Consider the following 22,621-nt stretch of genomic DNA (forward strand, 5'->3'; position numbering starts at 1 on the left):
ACATATATATATACATACACACACATATATATATATACATTTATAAAATTAATATTTAACTGACTAGAACCCCCAAGAAAGAATAACACAAAAACTTGAATAAATCACGACTAGTTTCATCGGTGTCCCGACTTCTTCAGGTGAGTAAGAAATAACACAAAACTTATAAAACTAACAAGGTAAAAAACATGGACTTTCCAGCTTAATAAAAAGAAGAAGAATAGTAACAGTCATATTTGAATAGGTGACTGTGTGTTATTGTTAACATGAGTTGAATGTGTGTGACAGCTAATTTTAGAGTACCAGTACTAGATTACTGCACTATGGGAATCAGGCAAATTGTAGCTCAGATTGTTGTTCATGTGTGAAGGGTCCAGAACTATTTCATTGGAGTCTATAATTCGTCTTTCAAATTCATCCATGCATATCTATTAATTGGTTGTGTGGTCCCAATCAACTTGGTGTTGACATTCTTCGAGGTTAGAGTTGGCAGAGAAAAGAACATGACTGGAAAGGGTTCTACGTGTTCTACTGTAGGAGATGTCCCATCTATGTTCCTCAAGACGTAGTGAAATAGATTTATCTGTCTGGCCAAAATAAGATCGACCACAGTTGCACATAACTTTATAAACACCAGGAAAATGCAGTTGGTTGTGTTTTGGTCGACTCAGAAAAGAACGAAGTTTTGGCAGAGTTGTATAGTCGCTCTTATGCTAACAATAGCACGCGGCCACCTATTCAAATATGACTGTTACTATTCTTCTTCTTTTTATTAAACTGGAAAGTCCATGTTTTTTACCTTGTTAGTTTTATAAGTTTTGTGTTATTTCTTACTCACCTGAAGAAGTTGGGCCACCGATGAAACTAGTTGTGATTTATTAAAGTTTTTTGTGTTATTCTTTCTCGGGTTCTAGTCAGTTAAATATTAATATTATAAATATTATAAATGATAAGCTTTTTTTGTAATGTTTTTGTGTCACGTTTTTTGTCAAGTTGTTTGAAACTCAGGGGCTGCACTGAGTGCTGAGTCTTCAAAATTCGAGTCATCAGAATGCAAGGAAAACTGGCCTACCAGTCCAGAACTCGGGGGGGGGGTCCCCCTTTCGAGTCTTCAGAATTCAAGGAGAACCGGACTGGTAGGCCGGTTCCGGAACTCGAGTTCCGGACTAGTATATATATGTATACCTTGGGACATAGAGCTCGCTCTTCTTGATGACCCAAATGAACTTCAAAAAGAAATCAATTATCACAAAACTACTTTCGTACTTAATGGATATTCTAAAAGAATTTTTGAAAAATTCCTTCTTAATCCTCCTAGTCATCACACAGAAGAAATAAATACATTTAAAGGCAATATATCTATTTCTTACATAAGTTCAGTTTCACAAAAATTAGCCAAGGTTCTCAAAAAAATACAATATCAGAACTTTGTTCACTCCATTTCCAAAAATCTGCTCCTTAATAAGCCACCCAAAACCATGTCATCATCATCTTAAATTTCCTGGTGTGTACAAAATTTGGTGTGATTGTGATATTCCTTATTTTGGCCAGACAGACAAATCTATTGAATTACGCATGGAGGAACACATGAGGGACATTGCTTACAAGAGACAGTGAGCCAGTGCTTTATCAAGCCATATCCTTTTCTCAACTAATCCTAATGATGAAACCCCCAAGTCATACAGTCCACTGGGACAGATTTACTAACATCTTTCATTGCCATGATGAATTGGAGAGAAAAATCGTAGAATCTAGGGAAATCATCCTCAACCCTGAACATCTAAATAATAACTTGAGCTGCAACCTCCCAGATAGTCATTCAGCTGTAATCATGTACTGGCATTCACATGATGCTGCAAGCATGCACTCTCCTAACAATGCAACAAACGAAAGAACAGCTTTAAATACAACTACAACGTTTTCATACTAATTATGTATAGAGACTCTCTATGTTGTTCATAGTTTTTTTTAACCTTCAGTATTTAGTGTTTTTATTTTATAATGTCACCTGATGAAGGCTGTTATGAACCAAAAGTAGTTGTGTTTTACTATTAAACCCCTTTTTACCTAACTCTCGGTTTAAGTCATTCAACTCTTTTCACAATATATATATATATATATATAAAGTATGCCAAAGGGAATAAAAAAAACAGATGATGACCTTAATAAGAAGGTTGAAATGCTGGGAAATGAAAGTAATTATTCCTAATATAGTGGTACTCTTCATTATTTACTGAAAAGGAATGGATATGAAGTTGGACAAGGAATAAGAGGATAGCTGATGGTTAGACATTAAAGGGTAATACAGTGCAGTGGAATTAAGTACAAGGCAGGTGACCACTACAGAGCTCTACTCTCGTAGACAAGCTTATATGTTGGTTATGCATTACTAAATCAGTTAAGGGGAAGTGTAGGTCTAGTGGAAGTGGTTGGTCTTTAGTGGAGTGGATAAGGGATAAGGGATGCCAATTTTCTGTATGGCATGTAACAGGAGGTCAAGTCATGTCTTTTTAAGATTTTGGTCATTTGAACTGAAATAGGGCTGAGATATCGGGAGGAAATTTAGCTTGGATTAGCTGTAAAGTTTCCTTGAGTGGGACATTTGTGAATAAGGAGGAGAATGTTGGGGTGTAAGGTTTTATATGCTGGCTTTGAAGTGGGCTGAGTTTTTTATGTGTGATGGTATGTTGCCAGTATAGTGTGTGAGCACTTTGGTCAAATGTTTAGCTAATTTGCATGTGGGGGAAATCAATGCCATCCACTATGGGACGTAATGGCATTTTATTTATGTATTTTAGGGAGACCATAAATACCGGAGGGGAGTATAGATTTAAACGGTTTTAATCTGTTAGTAACTTCTACAGGCCAAGAAGTGACCTTCTTAAGGCGCCTGTGAAGTTTTCTCATTTGTGAGTTGGTGGGATTGTATTCGATAGGGAGGTAAGTAGCCTGATCTAATAGAAGTGCATTAAGCTTACCTGTGTAGTCCGTTTGGTTAAGTACTACAGTTGCATTTCCCTTATCTGCTTTGCTGATAACTATTTCTTTATTATTCCTCATTTCCTGTATAGCATTATACTCCTCATTGGATATGTTGGTTTTTGGTGGTCTTGCTTTGGAGAGGACACAAGCTACATCCAGTCTTACACTGTTGGCGATTTGAATTGGAAAGTGGCAGATTACGTGTTTGATCTGGATCATAATATCCTCACTAGGTATTTTTCTGGGAGCAATGGCGAAGTTGTGGCCACATGAAAGCACATTGAGTGCTTTAGGCTTCAGGGTGACTGAAGAAAGGTTGATTACAGTGTTGGTAGGAAGTTTTGGATTGACGGTGGAGTTCTTTTTTTAATTTTTTGAATTTTCTGATATGTCGACCTGTATTTTCTCAAATTCTTTGTCTGCTGTGGTACACAAGATGTCATGTAAAATTGACCAAAGCTCGTGATTTAAAGTGCATGCAAGCTCTTCTTCAAGTGCAAGAATAGCATTGTTAATGTCAGCTAAAAGAAACTGCGTGGCGGCAATTTGCTCCCAAAGCAATGCGTAGCTGACATGGTTATAGATACAGGGAGCTTTTTGTGAAACAAAACGGTGCTTTAATTTTACACAATTTGGGATTACCTGATTATCCCAGCAGCATTTTAGGAAAGTCAGACAATTTAGTTGTCTTGATAACTTCAACTTCATTTTACCGTATTGGTGGGCCCTCCGTGGATGATAGTAATTCTCATAGACAAGCTTATACATTGGTTACGCATTACTAAATCACTTAAGGAATTGACAACATACATAAGAATATAAATTAAATTATACTTCAATATTAAAATATTGAAACCAAAAACCACAATCCCCCCCCCCCCCCTTCACAACAAGGATTACTCTAAATCCATCTAAATCTGAGGCACCTCAGAAAAAATTATCAAAACCTTTTAAAAACATGACTTATCCTCCTGCTACAGACCATACAGAAAATTGGCATCCCTTATCCACTCCACTAAAGACCAACCACTTCCCCTAGACCTACCTGGTGTATACCAGGTCCCCTGAAGCTGTAAACTGTCTTACTTTGGCCAAACAGGCAGGACAGTGAATATCAGAATTTCGGAACACAAGGACTACATCCGGTTTCACAAGTACAGCCACTCGGGTCTTGCAGACCATGCTCTGGATACATGCCACAGAATACGGTGGAAGAAAGCTACAATAATATACCGTAGCAAGTTCAAATTCGAAAGACTATTCATGGAATCAGCCTCAGCTCTAAGAAACTCTCCAAACCTCAACAAATTTGGTTGCATGAGACTGTCCCAAATTTGGGAGGCTTACATCAGCAGACCTTCAGCACAACGGCCAAGAACACCTACATAGCCCGCTAGGGTGCACCATTAGGACTTTTAGGAGAACAATAGCTTCCTCACTTCATTCTCAGTTACTGTGTTGTAGTGCCTACATGCACGTGCCTTTTTTGTAAGTTCCTTTTGAAGATGGTAATGTGATGTTGCCGAAATATCGGAAATATTTATTAAAGTATAATTTAATTTATATTCTTATGTACGCTGTCAATTCCTTAAGTGATTTAGTAATACAGAGATCTATATTTGAACCTATGTTTAATACCCAACATATACGTATTTATACTGGAGCGATTTGAAGGAGGAATATCCAGTTGTTTGCTGTTGATGCTAACTGAGGAGGGCAAAAGTTAATGAAGATGATGTACAAATTTTGGAGGATTACTTAAATAAATTGACATTGCTACAAAGGATAATGGATACCAATTCAATGTAGCAAAATGTAATGAATGGTGCATTTTTGTATGAAAATATTACAAACTGTATATTACAATGATAGAAATGAAATGCAAGAAATTGATAATGTTAGGAAGTTGAAGTTTGCAGTATTTATTGCAAAAGTTCAAAAGATCACTAGGATGCTGAAAAACACATAATATGTACAGTCAAAGAGTTAATCATAAAATCAGCTAATGCCTTTTATTCTCATATAGGCATAGTAGGCGGGGCCATTTTAGCCCTACCTAACTTTTGGAGATTGAGTGGACAGTTCAATCTCCACTCGTAGCAATCAGAGATAGCCGGCCCAAGGCTATCACTCATTAAATGGCATGCAGTGAAGAGATGGCTAACAATTGCCACCATCTCATGTCCCTAATCCTAAAACAATATATTTTTAATGTCTGAAAATAGTGTAGATTCGGCAGTTGATTTTCTTGAGTTTACAGGATAAAAAACCTGAGTTTTTGGGAGAAAAAACCTGCTTGTCCATGCCAGAGATTGACAAACTTGGGAACTGGTCGAAAAAGGCTTAGAAAAAGTTTCTCTAGTTGGTGACTAGTTTTGAACCCAAGTCTTTCTTCGTGCGATCAAGTGCGATAGAGTGCAAATGTCACTTCTACTGAGCTACACAGGCTCTAAGAAGTTATTAATAATAATAATTATTATTATTATTATTCCACTTTTATAAGGCTTTGATATAATCCATTTAATCTGTTCATTGGGGGAGGGGTGTTATTGATGATAGCTGATGAACTGCAGCCAAGGAGAATTGAAGTATTGCAGGATAGTGAAAGGAGCTCATTTGAGGCTATTTGGTGTGAGATTGATACTGGCAGAATAAAATATACAGTTGGGTGCTGCTATAGACCAGGTGATGGAATAGATGGTGGAGATGGTATGCATAAACAAATTGATGAAATGAGTGGAAGGAGGGTAATTATTATGGGGGATTTCAACTATGGTAACATTGATTGGAAGGAGGAGAGGACACATGTGAGGAAGGAAATGGATTTTATTCAATTATTAAGGGATAACTATCTGAAACAGCATGTAATTGAAAATACTAGGGGTGTAAGAGTGCTTGACCTGGTAATAGTATCTGAGAATTTGACTGTAATGAATATGACCATGTTGCCACCTATTGGTGAGAGTGATCATAAGGTCTTGACCTGGGAGGTGGCTAAAGGTGTGAAATTTGTGATTAAGACAGGGTATATGTGGAATTACCGTGCTGGCAAGTATGACAAGCTTAGGGGATTGCTTGGATCAGTGCCATGGCATGTACAACTGCAAGGGCTGGACGTCGATAGAGCATGGGAAGCGATCAAAGAGCATTTACAGGAGGTTATGGCTGATTGTATACCTAAGGTCCGAATAGTGAAACAAGGAGGGGTTAAATGGATGAATAACACCATTAAGCTTGAGCTGCAAAAAAAGAAACAACTATGGAGGGAATTTAAAGAAAGGGGTGACCTGCAGGCACACGAACGGTATAAAGTACAGGCCAGAAGGGTAACGAGTGTGGTAAAAACAGCAAAAGCTGATTATGAAAGGAAACTAGCTATGCAAGCAAAAGAGAATCCCAAACAGTTCTTTCAATATGCTGCAAGCAAGAAAAAAACTGTACATGGCAAAATGATTTTAAGGAATGACGATGGTAAAGAGTTCACTGAACCAGTAGATATAGTGGAGTTACTGAGCGCGCACTTTGCAAAAGTATATCATCCAGGTGGTGACGTTGAAAAAATGAAGGAACCATTAGTTTATATGGGAATTGTGATGAATGAAGTGGAGGTGAATAGTCTATTACAGAACCTTAATGTGAATACATCTGTGGGATTGGATGGTATACCGGCACAGGTCTTGCATGAAGCGGCTAATGAATTATCAGTGCCCTTGACCATGTTGTTTAATCTGAGTCTCAGGTCTGGCTTAGTACCGAAGGCGTGGAAAGAGGGGAAAATAGTTTCACTGCATAAAGGAGGATCCAAGACTATGGTTGCAAATTACCGACCGATCAGCATATCAGGAGTCATTGTCAAGGTCTTGGAGAAAGTAGTCAAGGGAAAAATACAGGAATGGATTGATGAAAATGAGATACTGTACAGAGGACAGCATGGCTTTGTGAAGGGTAGATCATGCCTCAGTAACTTGCTCAAGTTTTATAACAAGGTGACGGCTGAACTGGATAAGGGAAATGGGTTTACAGTGATACTGCTGGACCTGGCAAAGGCGTTTGACAGGATACCACATGGAATTCTAATCCGTAAACTACAACATATGGGAATGGATATAGGGTTGGTGAGATGGATAGCTGGGTGGTTGATGGAGAGATATCAAAGAGTAGTTTATTCAGGAGTAGAGTCCAAAAAACGGCCTGTGACTAGTGGTGTGCCACAGGGTTCTGTTCTTGGACCACTGCTGTTTAATCTGTTCATTAACGATATAGGGAAGGGTCTAAGTGGGACAGTTCATTTGTTCGCTGATGATGCAAAGTTGGGTAGGGCGATAGTGAATGCAGAAGATGTCAAAGTCTTGCAAGATGACTTAGATAGATTGGAGTTCTGGACTAAGGAGAATGGATGTCAATTTAATGTGACAAAATGTAAGGTTATGCATTTCGGAGTGAAAAGATTAGCAGCAGTATACCACATTGGTGGAACTGTACTCCAGGAGATTGATGAGGCCTGGGACTTGGGAGTGTTGGTGGATAGGGAGATGAAGTTTAGGGGGCACATTGCGAAAGTAGCTAAATCAGCTCATCAACTCACTTGGTTGTTGAAAAATACCTTGACGAGCAGAGAAAAACAATATATTGTACCTCTGTACCGAGCCCTGATAAGACCTCATCTCGACTACTGTGCCCAGATTTGGTCACCTCGGTTCCTTCTCGATGGGGAGGAGGTTGAGAGGATCCAGAGGCGAGTGACTAAGATGATAGCAGGTCTATGGAATGAACCATATGAGAACAGGTTGAAGATTTGGGTTGCAGAAACCAGTTGATAGGCAGAAAAGGGGAGACATGATTGAGACATTCAAATTGCTAAAAGGATTCTATAGGATTAATTCAGATGATATTTTTGAGATCAGGACTGGTGGTGGGAGAACTAGGGGACACCCATGGAAGCTGGGCAAGAGCGTGGTTAGCAGGGGTGTTAGAGCTGGGTTCTTTACTTTTAGAGTGGTAAATGAGTGGAATAAGCTGCCAGAGTCTGTTGTGGGTGCTATGACAGTGAGCGAGTTCAAGGCAAGGTATGATAAATACTGTGAGAATGTTGAACAGCTGCGTGAACATGATGTTTAGGGCCTCCCTCGATGAGTCTAAGGACTCCTGGAGTAGCCCGTGGTAATAATAATAATAATAATAATAATAATCATATCTGGATAACTGTTCACAGATATGGTTGTGTGAATTTCTTGGGATATAAAAATAAAACAGTAGAGAGGATAAATTAAAGGCTTGTGAGTTACAAAACTTGCTTGATATGCAAAGAGGGCATATAACAGAAATGAGAGATACAGAAGAAAATTTTCAAAGAGATATAACAGCAATTATGTGAATAATGGTTAATTTGAGCCTCCTGAAATGAGTTTTCAGATGACATGGAAATGCCTTTTTAATAACAATAATACTACTAATAAAATTACTGGTTTAAAAAAAAAAAATTAAGGTAGAAATATAGAAAAGGTTTTTTAATTATAGAAAACATTAGGAAAGAAATAACAAAAAAAAAATAAAAAAATTAATTATCCCCACCTATACCTTGATCTCCCAGGTAACTTCAGGTCCTTCATAAAAGTGATGAGACTTGCTCTGAATGGGAATCTCACATTTTATGGTAGTGGAATTCGCATAAATAGCAGATGTAATCACTGGAAGTTCCGAAAGCTCCCATTCACCATCAGAATTCTTAAAATTATAATTCATTTCAACAGATTAATAAACTAAAATTAACAGATTAATAAATTAAAAGAAAAAGAAATTTACTAAGTATTAATATATGGTACCTGGATAAAAAGAAAAAAAAATGGAGGATAGATGTCAGTAACTAGCTGTGCCACCTAGATCTACATTTCCAGGTTGGCTGAGTGGTTAGGGTACCTGCTCTCCAACCAACAGGCTGAGGATTCAAATCCCACCATGGGCATGGATGTTTGTGATTGTTTTTAAGTGGAAGATGAATGTCATTGACTGGTGTGAGACCACCGCACTGCTTATTGGAGGCCTTACGTGGCTTGAAAAAAAGTCCCATGTTTGGTCTCTAGAGCACGGTTTCCAGACTATGTAAAAAATAAATTATCAAAATTCAAATGCTTCTGGGAATGATGCAGATGACACTGATGTGTAGAAGTAGGGAGATTCTTGTTCCGTTGTATAAGGCTTTGATTAGGCCACACATGGACTATTGTGCCCAGATTTGGTCACCGGGTTTTCAGAAGGATGAAGAGATGTTGGAAAGGGTTCAAAGGAGACTGACTAAGGTAGTTTCTGACCTCTGGAATGTCGAGTATGAGGAAAGATTGAGAAGATGTAATTTGCAGAGTTGGGTGGACAGGAGGAAGAGGGGAAGATATGATAGAGACCTACCAGTTGGTAAGGGGTTGTTATAAGATTAGCGGTGGAGAAGTTCTACAGAGAATAGTGGGAGATCAGGGGAGAACCAGAGGTCATCCCTGGAAACTGTATAAAGAGGGTGCAAGTAGAGGAGTGAGAGGCAGGTTTTTTTCGTGCAGAGTTGTGAATGATTGGAATGCCTCACCTGAGAATATGGTGTCTGCAATGAGTTTGAATGTGTTTAAAACACGGTATGATGAGCTGTGTGTGTGATAAAAGGACTTCCCAGATGAGTCTTTGACTCCATGAGGTCTTGGGGTGGTAATAATAATAATAATAATAATAAAATACAAAAAAATATATATAAAAAATTGATAAAATTAGAAAAAACAGAGAAAGAATGAACTAATGAAAGATAAATAAATTGAGATGAATGTAGAGCCAACTCTGACTCAACTATTTATAGAGTTATGCCTATGCCTTTTCATTGAATGGATGTCTAAGAAATTTTGCTGAAAGTTTTGATGTCTTCTTTCACAGCTCACTTATTATTATTATTATACACCCATGGAGTCAAAAGACTCATTGTGGGAGGTCCTTCCCAGAAAACACAAAGTCTATCATACCACTCCTTGAACTCATTGACCGTTCGTGCTCTCACCACTCTATCAGGCAATGCATTCCACTGTTCAACAATCCTCCATGCAAAGAAACTACTCCTCATCCTCTTGCTCGCAGATTCCCTTCGTACTTCCAGGGATGGCCCCTTGTCCTCACTCCTTCCCACTGTTCCTCCAAGTGAAAGAACTCTCCAGTGTCAACCCTGTAACTACCTCTCAACAGTTTAAAAGTCTCAATTATCACCTCTCCTTCTTCTATCTACCAAACTCTGCAATCCACATTCTCTCAGTTGATCCTCATGACTAACATTGTATAATCCTGAAACCATCTTTGTTATCTGCCTTTGTACCCTTTCCACAGTTAATTTATCCCCCTTCAAATCCTAAGGCCCAAATTTGAAAAACAATAGTCCAAGTGTGGTCTGATCAGGGCTTAATACAATGGAATGATAACTTTTTTATCTCTACAGGTCAGCGTCCTTCTCAGTATTGCAGCAATCCTCTGGGTTACCTTCACCACCTTTGCAATATATTAACTGAATTTCAGGTTTATATCAATCATCATCCCAAGATCTCTTGTCTCCCCTACTTCCTCTGGTACAGCTCCTCCAATAGTATGCTGCCTCCCATTGATGTATCCCAAACTTCAAGACTTTACATTTAGCTGCATTAAACTGATACTCTCATTCATTTGCCCATCTGTCCAGTTTATTCAAATCCTCCCCTTCCAGGGCTGCCACATCTGCACAATTACTAATAACCCTTCCTAGCTTCACATCATCTGCAAACAATTGAATATCCCCCTGCAATCCACTGACAAAGTCATTGATATAAAGGTTAAACAATACACGTCCCAGTACTGAGCCCTGTGGGACCCCACTTTTAACCTTCTGCCTCCTTAATATTGCCCCACCATATACAACTCTGATACCTATCAGACAGTCAATCCTAAATCCAGTTGAATAATGACATCTAATCCCATGTTCTGCAACTTAAATATCAGCTTATTACATGGCACCCTGTCGAATGCCTTTGCATAATCAAAAGAAATGGTAGAATATGCCTTTCCCTCATTAATCGCTCTTGTCACGTTATTATAAAAGACAATCATATTACTAAAGCAAGAGCATCCCTTAACAAATCCATGTTGACTCTTGCAAATAACATTACCCTCATCTGCCCAACACTGTATATACTCCCTCACTAATTTCTCCAAGATCTTAAAAAACTGATGAAATACAAACTGCTCTATAGTTTGACACTTCCAGTCTGCTATCGTCCTTATGCAATGGGGCTATCTTACCTTCCTTCCATTCCTTGGGTACGTTTCCCATAGCAAGACTTTCATTGAAAAGCCAGGTCAAGAGAGCTCTTTCAACAAGGGAATATTCCAGTTTTGCCTTCTTTACCATACTAGTCACTCCCCTGGTCTGAATCTTATATTTTTCATGCATCAGCTCTCCACCCCTCTCCTTATATCCCTTCCATAAACTCTTTTTCACCTGCAGTTCCTGTTTGTTATTGTTTGTCATCTACTTTACACCAAATTGTGTCCTCTTAACTCGTGGAATACAGCTTACTATTGCTGCTAACAAATATTCCTTCACAATTGCCAAAGCACTAATGATATCTCGCCCTTCCAATACCTCCCTCCATAGAACTGCCCAAAGTTGATATCTAAGTCTATTATAATCACCGATCTTATAATTCCACATATATTTGCTTCTCTTTGATATTCTTACATGTCTATTCATCTTCTAAGTCAAAACCACAAGGTCACTCTCTCCAACTGGGGGAAGAGGTGATTATAACTGAGATGACATCTTTTACCCCAGTTGGAGAGAGAGTGACCATGTGGTTTTGACTTGGAAGATGAACATCACTACTCCCACCACTGTCATATCCTGATGGATCAATTGCAACATCACCCACAGAAAAACCAAACCTCCTGGCCTCACACTTTGCCTCGAATGCACACATAACTGACAATGTCAAATGCCCTCCAGTCATTCCAACTGCCCAACATGCAATGCCCCTGTATCCTTTTGCCAAAAAGATATCATAAACCTGTTGTCTAAATTAGACACAAAAAAGTCTACAGGCCCTGATGGCATTCCTTCAATTGTCCTGAAGGCCTGCGCAACAGAACTGACTCCTATCCTATGCTGTCTGTACATACTCTCTTACTTCACTAGTATATATCCCAAAGCCTGGAAACTGGCCAACATTCAATCCATTCCTAAAAAGGGTCATAAATCACTACCATCTAACTACCGCCCTATCTCACTCACTTCAGTCCTATCTAAAGTGATGGAGAAAACCATAAACTCTTAACTCCTACTTTACCTTGAAGGTACCCAACTATTAAGCGACCACCAGTAAGGATTCCGTCGAAACCGATCAACAGGAGATCTACTCTCATATATCACCCATCGCTGACAAATGCCATGGAGAAATTCGGCGAATCCCAAGTAGTTGCACTTGATATCTCTAAAGCCTTTGACTGGGTCTGGCACAAAGGCTTACTATGCAAACTCCCATCATTTGGACTGTCTCAGGATTTCTGCAGATGGATTGCCAGCTTCCTGTCTAGACAAACATTATGTGAGATGGTAGATGACTCCCCTATCCTCTCACCATCCAACTAATGCTGGGGTCCCACAAGGTTCAGTTCTCTCACCAACCCTCTTCCTTCTATATATCAATGACCTACTTCAGTTAACCTCTAACCCAATACACAGTTTAGCAGATGACAGCACATTACACTCCTCCCTCTCATTTGACAAATCCTACTCTACACAACTCACTTCGACCCACAGAACATCAACCACCACTGGCCTTAATTCTGATCTCCAAGCCATCCTCCAATGGGGGCTCAGATAACCTCGTTAACTTTAATGCTTTAATTTTATTTAAAACCCAGTTCTGTCTTATTTCTCACAAAAAAGAACCATTTTCCCCCAATATTGTTTTTGATAACACTCAAATTCCCAGACAAGATGGGATTTCTCTTCTCGGAATTACCTCGACATCAAGACTCCTGGCATAAACACATCACAACTATTGCATCCTCAGCTTTCAAAAAACTAGGTTTTCTCTTTCGCTCAAGATGCTACTTCACCTCTAAACAGCTGTTAACATTATACAAATCACAAATCCACCCAGCTATCGAATACTGCTCTCACATTTGGAGTGGGGCTCCTAAAAGCTCCCTCAAAATGCTTGACTCAATACAGAGGAGGGCAATTAGACTGATAAATGATCCATCATGATGCTTGGTCTCTGCGACTTGTATATTCTATAAATATTTCTATGGGAAATGTTCATCTGAAACAGCATCAATAATTCTTCCACTCTGTACTAAGCACATTGAAATATGTACAGCTGCCACCCAACATTCTTTCACAGTACACCTTGAAACCCACAGAACAAGTTTGTTTTCCTCCTCCATACCTGCTACTGAGGTACTGTGGAATGGTTTTACCCCTAACATATTTCCCAAAGAATACAACATACAAGCATTCAAATCAAATGTAAACAAGTTTCTCCTTTTCCAACCCAGTACTCATATATGGTACTAATGTACTATAGGTTGACCAGCCAACCTCTCGTAAATGGTAAAGATACCAAGAAATTTTATAAGCTAGGTTTTAATCCCTTTTCCCAAGTGAAGCAAACAGACAAATAAGTTAAGTTTGCCTGAGCATAGTTCAAGTCTGAGGAACTTGTAGTAAAGGTGGACTAAGATACAATCACTTTCTTTAGTATTTCCCCCTAATGCAAAGCACATCTCCTTGCAGAGATGTATGATGCTATGCATTAAAGGCACGGGGCCACTACCCAGACCGGTTTCAACCTTTATTGAGGTCGCATCAGTGGGAGCCAGACCCATAAATACCAAGGTTGAAGTGTTGCAGAGCTTATAGATTTTACCTAAACAAGTTGCCACAAGGTGCTTTGACCTTATTAAATAAAAATCTCAGGATGAGAGTAAGATGTAGAAAGTTTTTTAACTTGGGTTTACCACGAGTTGCCTCAGACTTGACTTATTTGTCTGTTTGCTTCACTTGGGAAAAAGGATTAAAACCTAGCTTATAAAATTGCTTGGTATCTTTAGCATAGTATACCCAAGTTAAAAAACTTTCTACATCTTACTCTCATCCTGAGATGTTTATTTAATAAGGTCAAAGCACCTTGTGGCAACTTGTTTGGGTAAAATCTATAAGCTCTGCATCACTTCAACCTTGGCATTTATGGGTCTGGCTCCCACTGACGAGACCTCAATAAAGGTCGAAACCGGTCTGGGTAGTGGCTCTTGCCTTTAATGCATAGCATCATACATCTCCGCAAGGGGATGTGCTTTGCATTAGGGGGAAATACTAAGGAAAGTGATCAGAGCTTACTCCAGCATTACCAGGAGTTGCCTCAGACTTGAACTACATTCAGGTGCAAACTTGACTTATTTGTCTGTTTGCTACACTTGGGAAAAAGGATTAAAACCTAGCTTATAAAATTGCTTGGTATCTTTAACATAGTATACCCAAGTTAAAAAACTTTTTACAGTCTTGTATATCGGCCTAACATAAAAAAAAAAAAAAATTCCTTCACAATTTCCAAAGCACTAATGATATCTCGCCCTTCCAATTCCTCCCTCCATGAAACTGCCCCAAGTTGATATCTAAGACTATTATAATCACCCGCCTTATAATTCCACATATATTTGCTTCTCTTTGATACTCCTACATGTCTATTCATCTTCCAAGTCAAAACCACATGGTAAATATCCTGTCTTGCCCAGGATCTATTTGCAGAGATAATTCAGGTACATTGCTGATTACTATCCTTCAAATTTGTTTTTCCATTCATGATAATATATAAATTATTTAATTACAATATAATGAATTTTTCAATTAGGAATTTTTCCAATGTGGATTCTGTGACTATTTTTTTAATAAATAATAAAAAAAAAACAATATCAAAAATAAAAAAGTGTAGAACTTCGCATGATCCTTCATTTTTTTAAACTCCTTTTCTATTTTTCTAATTAAAAAATTTGCACATCAAAAAATGTCAATACTTTCAGAATGCACACATTTTGAAATTCATATATAATTAACTAAAAAATGTATGTGAAAACATTGTAAGAAACTATTCTTAAATTCAGCTAGTTAAAATAGTTTTCAAAAAACTATTCTTAAAATTACAGAGTTTCCACTGGTGCTGAATTGAGAGTAGGTATCAATCACCTGCTTCCTTGCTAAGTTAATATATTCTTTTATCCGGTGTAATTCACATATTCATTAAAAAATTCTACATTATTAGAGAACCATTAAGTGTATATTCATTTTTAATTCCTTCCATCTGGAATTTACAAATTTCATGCAGTTCATTTTGAAATCACTAAATAATGTATTATTCCATATACTGAATATTTCATCATCATCATCATCATCAAATTCCTGACATGTACCCTCAAGGGGTGTACAGGATATGATAGTACTACATGAAAAATTTACATCATTACTAACTTCCTATCTACAATTTTCCTTCAAATCAGTCTGTTACTTGTCAAGACTCCAACATTATCTGATCTTATATTTCTATCATCTAAGGCACTTTATACCATAATCAATCCACCTATATCTTGGTCTTCCTCTGGGTTGTTTTTCCTGCCAACCTGGCAGAGAACACTTGTTTGCTAATCTTTCCTCTCCCATTCTGTTTGAGTGACCATACCACCTGAGATTAGCTCTGCTAACACATTCCTGGATGCTGACAATGTCAAGTTCTTTCCTAATATCCTCCTTTTTAATATGATATTGCCATTGATGCCATCTGTTTACACCTCTAATCTTTCTCAGGACTCTCATATTTGCAGTCTCTAGTCTTTGGTCAAGTGCTTTACTTCTGACCCAGCTCTCAGATCCATAAGTTAAAACTGGTTTGAACACGTCATGTATAAAGCTAATTTAGTGTTCCGACTAATTTTTCTCTTATTCCATATGAATTTATTCCATTGACTTCCTACCATACCAGCTTTGTTGATTCTGTTGTCTATTTCGATATTTAATTTACCATCTTCACTAAAAATCGTGCCTAAGTAGCTGAAATGTTTTACTTGTTCCACAGGTTCTCCGTTCATGACGCAGTTGACATTTTCAACGATTCTGCCTATTTTCATTGTCTTTTTATTGCTGACCTTCATACCATATTTATTACAACAGTTATTCAATTTAGTCAGGGAATCTTGCAGACTTGTAGCGGATTTATTTACAAGTATAACATCGTCCGCATAAAGTAAAGAGCTGACACTAACATCTCCAATTTTGATATCATGTTTAATACCACTTTCCTTCATAATGTGATCCATATAGATAATGAATAACAGATTGGATAATGTACATCCTTGTCTCACACCAGATTTAACATTAAACCATCTTCCTGTACTTCCTTCAATTCTAACTGCTGACTTACAACTCAAATAAAGACTAAGTATTGCTTGATATAATGCCCCATTGACACCATATAACTGTAGCATATTGAACAGCTTCTGTCTTGGCACTTTGTCATATGCCTTTTCCAGATCAACAAAACTTAAATACAGATCTTTGTTATATTCCCATGCTTTCTCAACTATTTGTCGTAAAGTGAAGATCTGATCCTGACAGCCTCTGAATACTTAATACTTAGATACTGAATACTTAAAGAAGTATTATTATTATTTTAACTCTGTGGAGTCACTCATTGCAGGGAAATTCTATGAGCCTCCAAAGTTCAAACGATAGTGATAATGCTTCTGGTTGAAAAGAGTTCACAAATAGAATAATATTTATTATTATTACTATTATTATTACGGGCTACTCCAAGATATTCTTAGACTCACTGAGGGAGGCCCTAAACATCATGTCAAGAACTATCCAACATTTACGCAGCATCTATCATACTTTGTTTTGAACTCATTCACACTCATAGCACCCACAAGAGACTCTGGCACCTATTCCACTCATTCACTACTCTCTAATCAAAAAAACCTGCTTCTAACACCCTTGTTAACTACATACTTACTGAGTTTCCATGGATGGGGACCTAGTTCTCCCACCACCAGACCTGTTCTGAAAAATTTCCTCTGAATTAATCTGGTAAAAATCACTCAGTAATTTGTATGTCTCAATCATATCACCCCTTTTCTGCCTATCAAGTAATTTCTGTAACCCACAGATCTTCAACCTGTTCTCGTAAGGTTTATTCCATAGACCAGCTACCATCTTGGTCAATCGCCTCTGGATCCTCTCCACGTCCTCCTCATCACCAAGAAATCCTGGCACCCAGATCTGTGCACAGTAGTCAACAAGGGGTCTTATCAAGGCTTGATAAAGAGGAACAATAACCTGTTTGTCTCTGCTCATCAAAGTATTCTTCAGTAATCAAGAAATCTGTTGAGCTACTTTAGCCACTTTTGCTATGCGCCCCCTAAACTTTAACTTTCTATCCATTAACACTCCCAAGTCCCTGGATTTGTCAATTTCCTGGAGTACAGTTCCACTAATGTGGTATAGTTCCACCAGCTAGTAATCTTTTCACCCCAAAATGCATAACCTTACCCTTTGCCACATTAAACTGACATCCATTCTCCTTTGTGTCTGCAAATCTATTCAATTCATCCTGCAAAATTTTGGCATCATCTCTATTAACTATTGCTCTACCCAACTTTGCATTATTGGCAATAATTGAACAGTTCTTCTCAGATCCTTTCCTATATCATTAATGCAAATTATTGTTCTGCAAATTAAACAGTAGCAGTTCTAGAACATAACCCAGTAGCACATCACTAGTCACTGGCCTTCTTTTGGACTTTACTCCTGAATAAACTGCTCTCTGATATCTCTCCATCAACCACCCTCCATCCATCTCACCAACCCTATATCTATCCCCATTGCTGCAGTTTACTGATTAGAATTCCATGTGGTATCCTGTCAAAGGTCTTAGCAAAATCCAGCAGTATCACTGTAAATTCATTACCTTAATTCAACTCAGCTGTATTATAAAATGTGTGCAAGTTACTGAGGCATGACCTACCCTTCACAAAATCATGCTTCCCCCCCCCCCTCCACACACACATATAGAATCCCATTTTCATCTATCCATTCCTGTATTTTTCTCTTGACCAGCATCTCCAATATTTTGACAACTCCTGATATGCTGATCAGTGAATAATTTGCTATATCAGTTTTGGGGCCTCCTTTATGCAATAGAACTATTTTCCCCTCTTTCCACCCCCTCAGGATTAACCTCGAGCTGAGACTTAGATTAAACAATATGGTCAAGGGCACTGACAAAGCTCTCGCCACTTCACATAAAACTAGAGCTGGTATACCATCCAATCCCACAGCTGTATTCACATTTCTATTCTAATTTACGCTCACATGCAGACCTACACATTTTCGGTTCCGACTGCCTACAGTCAGAACTGAAATCCTATGGAATAGGTTGGTTAGTTACTTATTCCTGGAGGTTCAAAGTGATGGTTCAAAGAAATACATTCAAAGTGATGATTTATATACAAAGTGAGTTAGATGGAAAATTGGGGGGTATCTCCCATCCCCCCAAAAATCTAGGTTTTTCTTTTGTCTTAGAAAAACAGTAAAAGCAGCCAGGGAATATTCAGTATATTATCAGTATATTAATATATTGATATTAATTAGGTTTATATGAAACAAATTACTTTAGTGTAACAAGCTACCATTAGATATCTAACAGGATAAATTAAGGCAAAGATGAATTATTATCCTATACATTGCAATATATACACAAATGGCTATTGTTAAGAAGTTATTTAAAATTTCACTCAAATAAACTTAGGCAAAACTAATTTCTAATATTGAATTATAAAGCAACAGTATGTCTCCCCCCACAAATAAAAAAAAACAACAACTTTACCTTTCCCTGAGTCACCTTACATAAAAGACTAGTTGTAGGTTTAAAGTTACTGCCATATACAGGAATCATGTCACATGAAGTTGCAAAAGAATCACACAGACCTTGGTCACCTGCTTCTATTAAGTGAATATCACTGATTTCTATGATAAAAATAAAAAATAAAAATATATTTTTTAAATTTTATTTTAAAATAAATATAATATTATTATTTTTTAAATAAATATTAAACAGTTTTATGTGACTAGTTGACCTAAAATGGAAAAATTTTTAAATGAAACACTTATTTTTTCCTGATTATTATTATTATTATTATTATTATTATTATTATGTGACACCTCCAGGGAGTCCAAAGACTCATCAAGGGAGAGTGTGCCAACAGCATCGAACGAGTGAAATCCCCTTCCAACTACTAACCACGCTCAAACTTGCTTAACTTTTTGCAAGCCATTAGTAGCAGAGGCTCTACCAAAATACCAACCCTTGCTGCAAAAATCTTATGCCAACAGTACTCGGTATTCCCAGGTGGTCACCCTCCCAAGTACTAACCGAGCTCAACGCTGATTTATTTTTATCTATCTAAGTTTTATTTTTCAATAAGATTGTTAATTCATTAAAATCACTGATAGCCTTGGGCCAGCTATCTGTGATTGGTTAAGGGTGAAGAATGGCTGTTCCCGAGTTTCCAAAAGTCAGTTAGGTTTTGGATACATTAGTTGAGGTATCTGAACAATATGCACTCAACTTCTCAGTCTATAGGAAACCAACAAACATAGAACGTTAGCTACACACCACTTTTCATCGCTACTTGAAACAAAAAACAGGCATCACCTGACACCTTCCTCTGTTCAGCCACCTTCCAGGTGGCTATAAATAAATTATTCATGCACGTGGATAGGCTTATGTGTTCATCAGACATGTTGTAATAGGTTTCACGGTATGATAAGAACACAGATGGTTAAGAAAATAACTATTTATTAACTTAAAAGCTAATATTTCGCTGGTATTATATCCAGCATCTTCCGAGCACACAACAATGCATTTCTAACAAACTTTGTGTTGTGTACTCTGAAGATGCTGGATATAATACCAGCAAAATATTAGCTTTTAAGTTAATAAATAGTTATTTTCTTAACCATCTGTGTTCTTCTTCTTATTATTATTATTATTAAACAAGACCTCATGGAGTCAAAGACTCATCTAGGAGGTCCTTTTATCTCACACACATCTCATCATACCGGGTCTTAAACACATTCAAACTCCTTGCAGACACCACACTCTCAGGCAAGGCATTCCAATCATTCACAACTCTGCACGAAAAAAACCTGCCTCTCACTCCCCTACTCACACCCTCTTTATACAGTTTCCAGGGATGACCTCTGGTTCTCCCCTGATCTCCCACTATTCGCTGTAGAACTTCTCCACCATTGATCCTATAGCAACCCCTTACCAACTTGTAGGTCTCTATCATATCTCCCCTCTTCCTTCTCTCCACTAGTCTCTGCAAATTACATCTTTTCAATCTTTCCTCATACTCGACATTCCAGAGGTCAGAAACTACCTTAGTCAGTCGCCTTTGGACCCTTTCCAACATCTCCTCATCCTTCTGAAAACCAGGTGACCAAATCTGGGCACAATAGTCCATGTGTGGCCTAATCAAAGCCTTATACAATGGAACAAGAATCTCCCTACTTCTACACGTCAGTGTCCTCCTCATCATTCCCAGAAGTCTTTGTGTTGTCTTCACAATTTTGGCGATGTGACCCCTAAATTTTAGATCCTTATCCACTATCACTCCCAGATCTCTTATTTCCTCTAATTCCAACAATATATTCTTACCAAGCATAAATTCTGCATCCCATCTTTGTTTTCCAAATTTTAAAACCTTACATTTTGCAACATTGAACTCACACCCCCATTTGCTTGCCCAATCACTCAATTTATTCAAGTCTTCTTGCAAGGCCACAACATCTTCACTACTCTTTATGGTTCTTCCCAACTTTGCATCATCTGCAAACAACTGAATATCTCCATCCAAATCTTCGCCAATATCATTAATATACAAGTTAAATAGTAATGGCCCTAAAACAGATCCCTGAGGCACTCCACTAGTGACTTTCCTTTTCCTGGATATTGCACCCCCATACACAACTTGTTGATACCTATCAGATAGCCAGTCTCCAATCCAATGCACTAATCTAATATCCAACCCCATCTGCTCTAGTTTGACTGTCAACTTATCATGAGGCACTCTATCAAAAGCTTTTGCGAAATCCAAGTATATTACTGTGTATCCTTCTCCTCTGTCCAAGGAAGCAGTCACTTTATTGTAATAAGTAAGTAGATTACTAAAACACGACCTCCCTTTAGCAAATCCATGCTGTCCATCAAAGATTATACCATTGTTGTCAACCCAACTCTGGATTCTAGCTCTCACAAGCTTCTCCAACAACTTAACCACAACACCCGACACACAGATAGGCCTATAGTTTGATGCTTGAGTTCGATCACCTCCTTTATGAAGTGGCACAATCTTGCCCTCCTTCCACTCTTTAGGGACTTGACCAAGTGCAAGACTCGTATTAAAAAAATATGTCAAGGCAGGTGTCAACTCTCTGGCACATTCCTTCAGAATACGTGGTGATATATTATCAAGTCCCACAGCCTTATTTACATCTAGTTTACTCAACTCCCCAAACACCTCTTGCTCACTTACAGTCAGTCTCTCCTCCCCATCATCAACTGCTCTTAATCTCTCCATGAAGTCACATTCACAAGATTGAAAGATCTTTATGAACTGCTCATTAAGTATCTCCACCACACATTCTGCAACAGCTGTCTTTATACCATTTCCTCCAATCAATGTCATCCTTCCATAATCATTCTTTCTTTTGCTGGCTACATATCGAAAGAACTCCCTAGGATTCTTTTTAGCTTCATTAGCTAACTGCTGTTCATACCTCTCTTTAGCTACTCTCACCAACCAAGTCACTCTCCTTGCCTGGTCTTTGTAGAACTCATGAAATTGGTTACTTCCACTTCTCTTATGCTGCCTCCACAATGCCCTTTTTCTCTGTATTGCATGCTTAATCTCTTTATTCATCCATCTCACACCTAACTTATTTAACCTTCTCACCCTTGGTATACATTTAGACATTGCATCCACTAAATATTTTTTGAAAATCCCCCAAGCTGCATTGATCTCTTTTCCAGCTAACTCCTCATTCCATGCTACACCTGCAAGCTGTCTCCTGAGCTCTTCATAATCACCCCCCTTGTAGTTCCACATATACCCTTTTTTCACAGGGGTCCTTGCACTGCTGGCAACCACCCAAGTAATCACCTCATGGTCACTTTCACCAATTGGTGGATGATTTGATACCTCATTGATAATTACATCCTCCGATGAGATGACCATATCCAAGACCCTTAATCCTCTTGTGCCCTCTGTTACATACTGTCTGAGGTAGTTATCCCTCAAAAACTCAAGAAACTCATTTTCTTTACTTCCAGTTGCTATCTCTTCATTCCAGTCTATATTGCCATAATTAAAATCACCCATAATGATCACCTTTTTCTTATTTGCTTGGCTTATTTGACTATACATTTCACTATCACCACCATCCACATTACCAGGTCTATAACAACATCCCACCAAGTATTTGATTCTATTCACCTCTATCTCACACCATACTGCCTCAAAACCACTGGCCCCA

At 38.1% G+C, this 22,621-nt stretch overlaps 1 protein-coding gene across 1 annotated transcript in view; it reads right to left on the minus strand.

The window, feature by feature from the left end:
• LOC150109481 (von Willebrand factor D and EGF domain-containing protein-like) overlaps nucleotides 1-22,621 on the minus strand; it is a 419,421-nt gene that overhangs the window by 217,193 nt on the left and 179,607 nt on the right. The window contains exons 14-15 of the mRNA XM_090402470.1: nucleotides 18,909-19,048; nucleotides 8,560-8,706 (exon numbers count right to left, since the gene is read on the minus strand). Coding sequence (XP_090258596.1) covers nucleotides 8,560-8,706; nucleotides 18,909-19,048 — 287 coding nt within the window. The remainder of the gene's footprint in view (nucleotides 1-8,559; nucleotides 8,707-18,908; nucleotides 19,049-22,621) is intronic.

This window comes from Typopeltis vanoorti, chromosome 2 (genome assembly GCF_054136105.1).
Source record: "Typopeltis vanoorti isolate ZY-2024b chromosome 2, IOZ_Tvanoo_1.0, whole genome shotgun sequence".
NCBI lineage: Eukaryota > Metazoa > Arthropoda > Arachnida > Uropygi > Thelyphonidae > Typopeltis > Typopeltis vanoorti.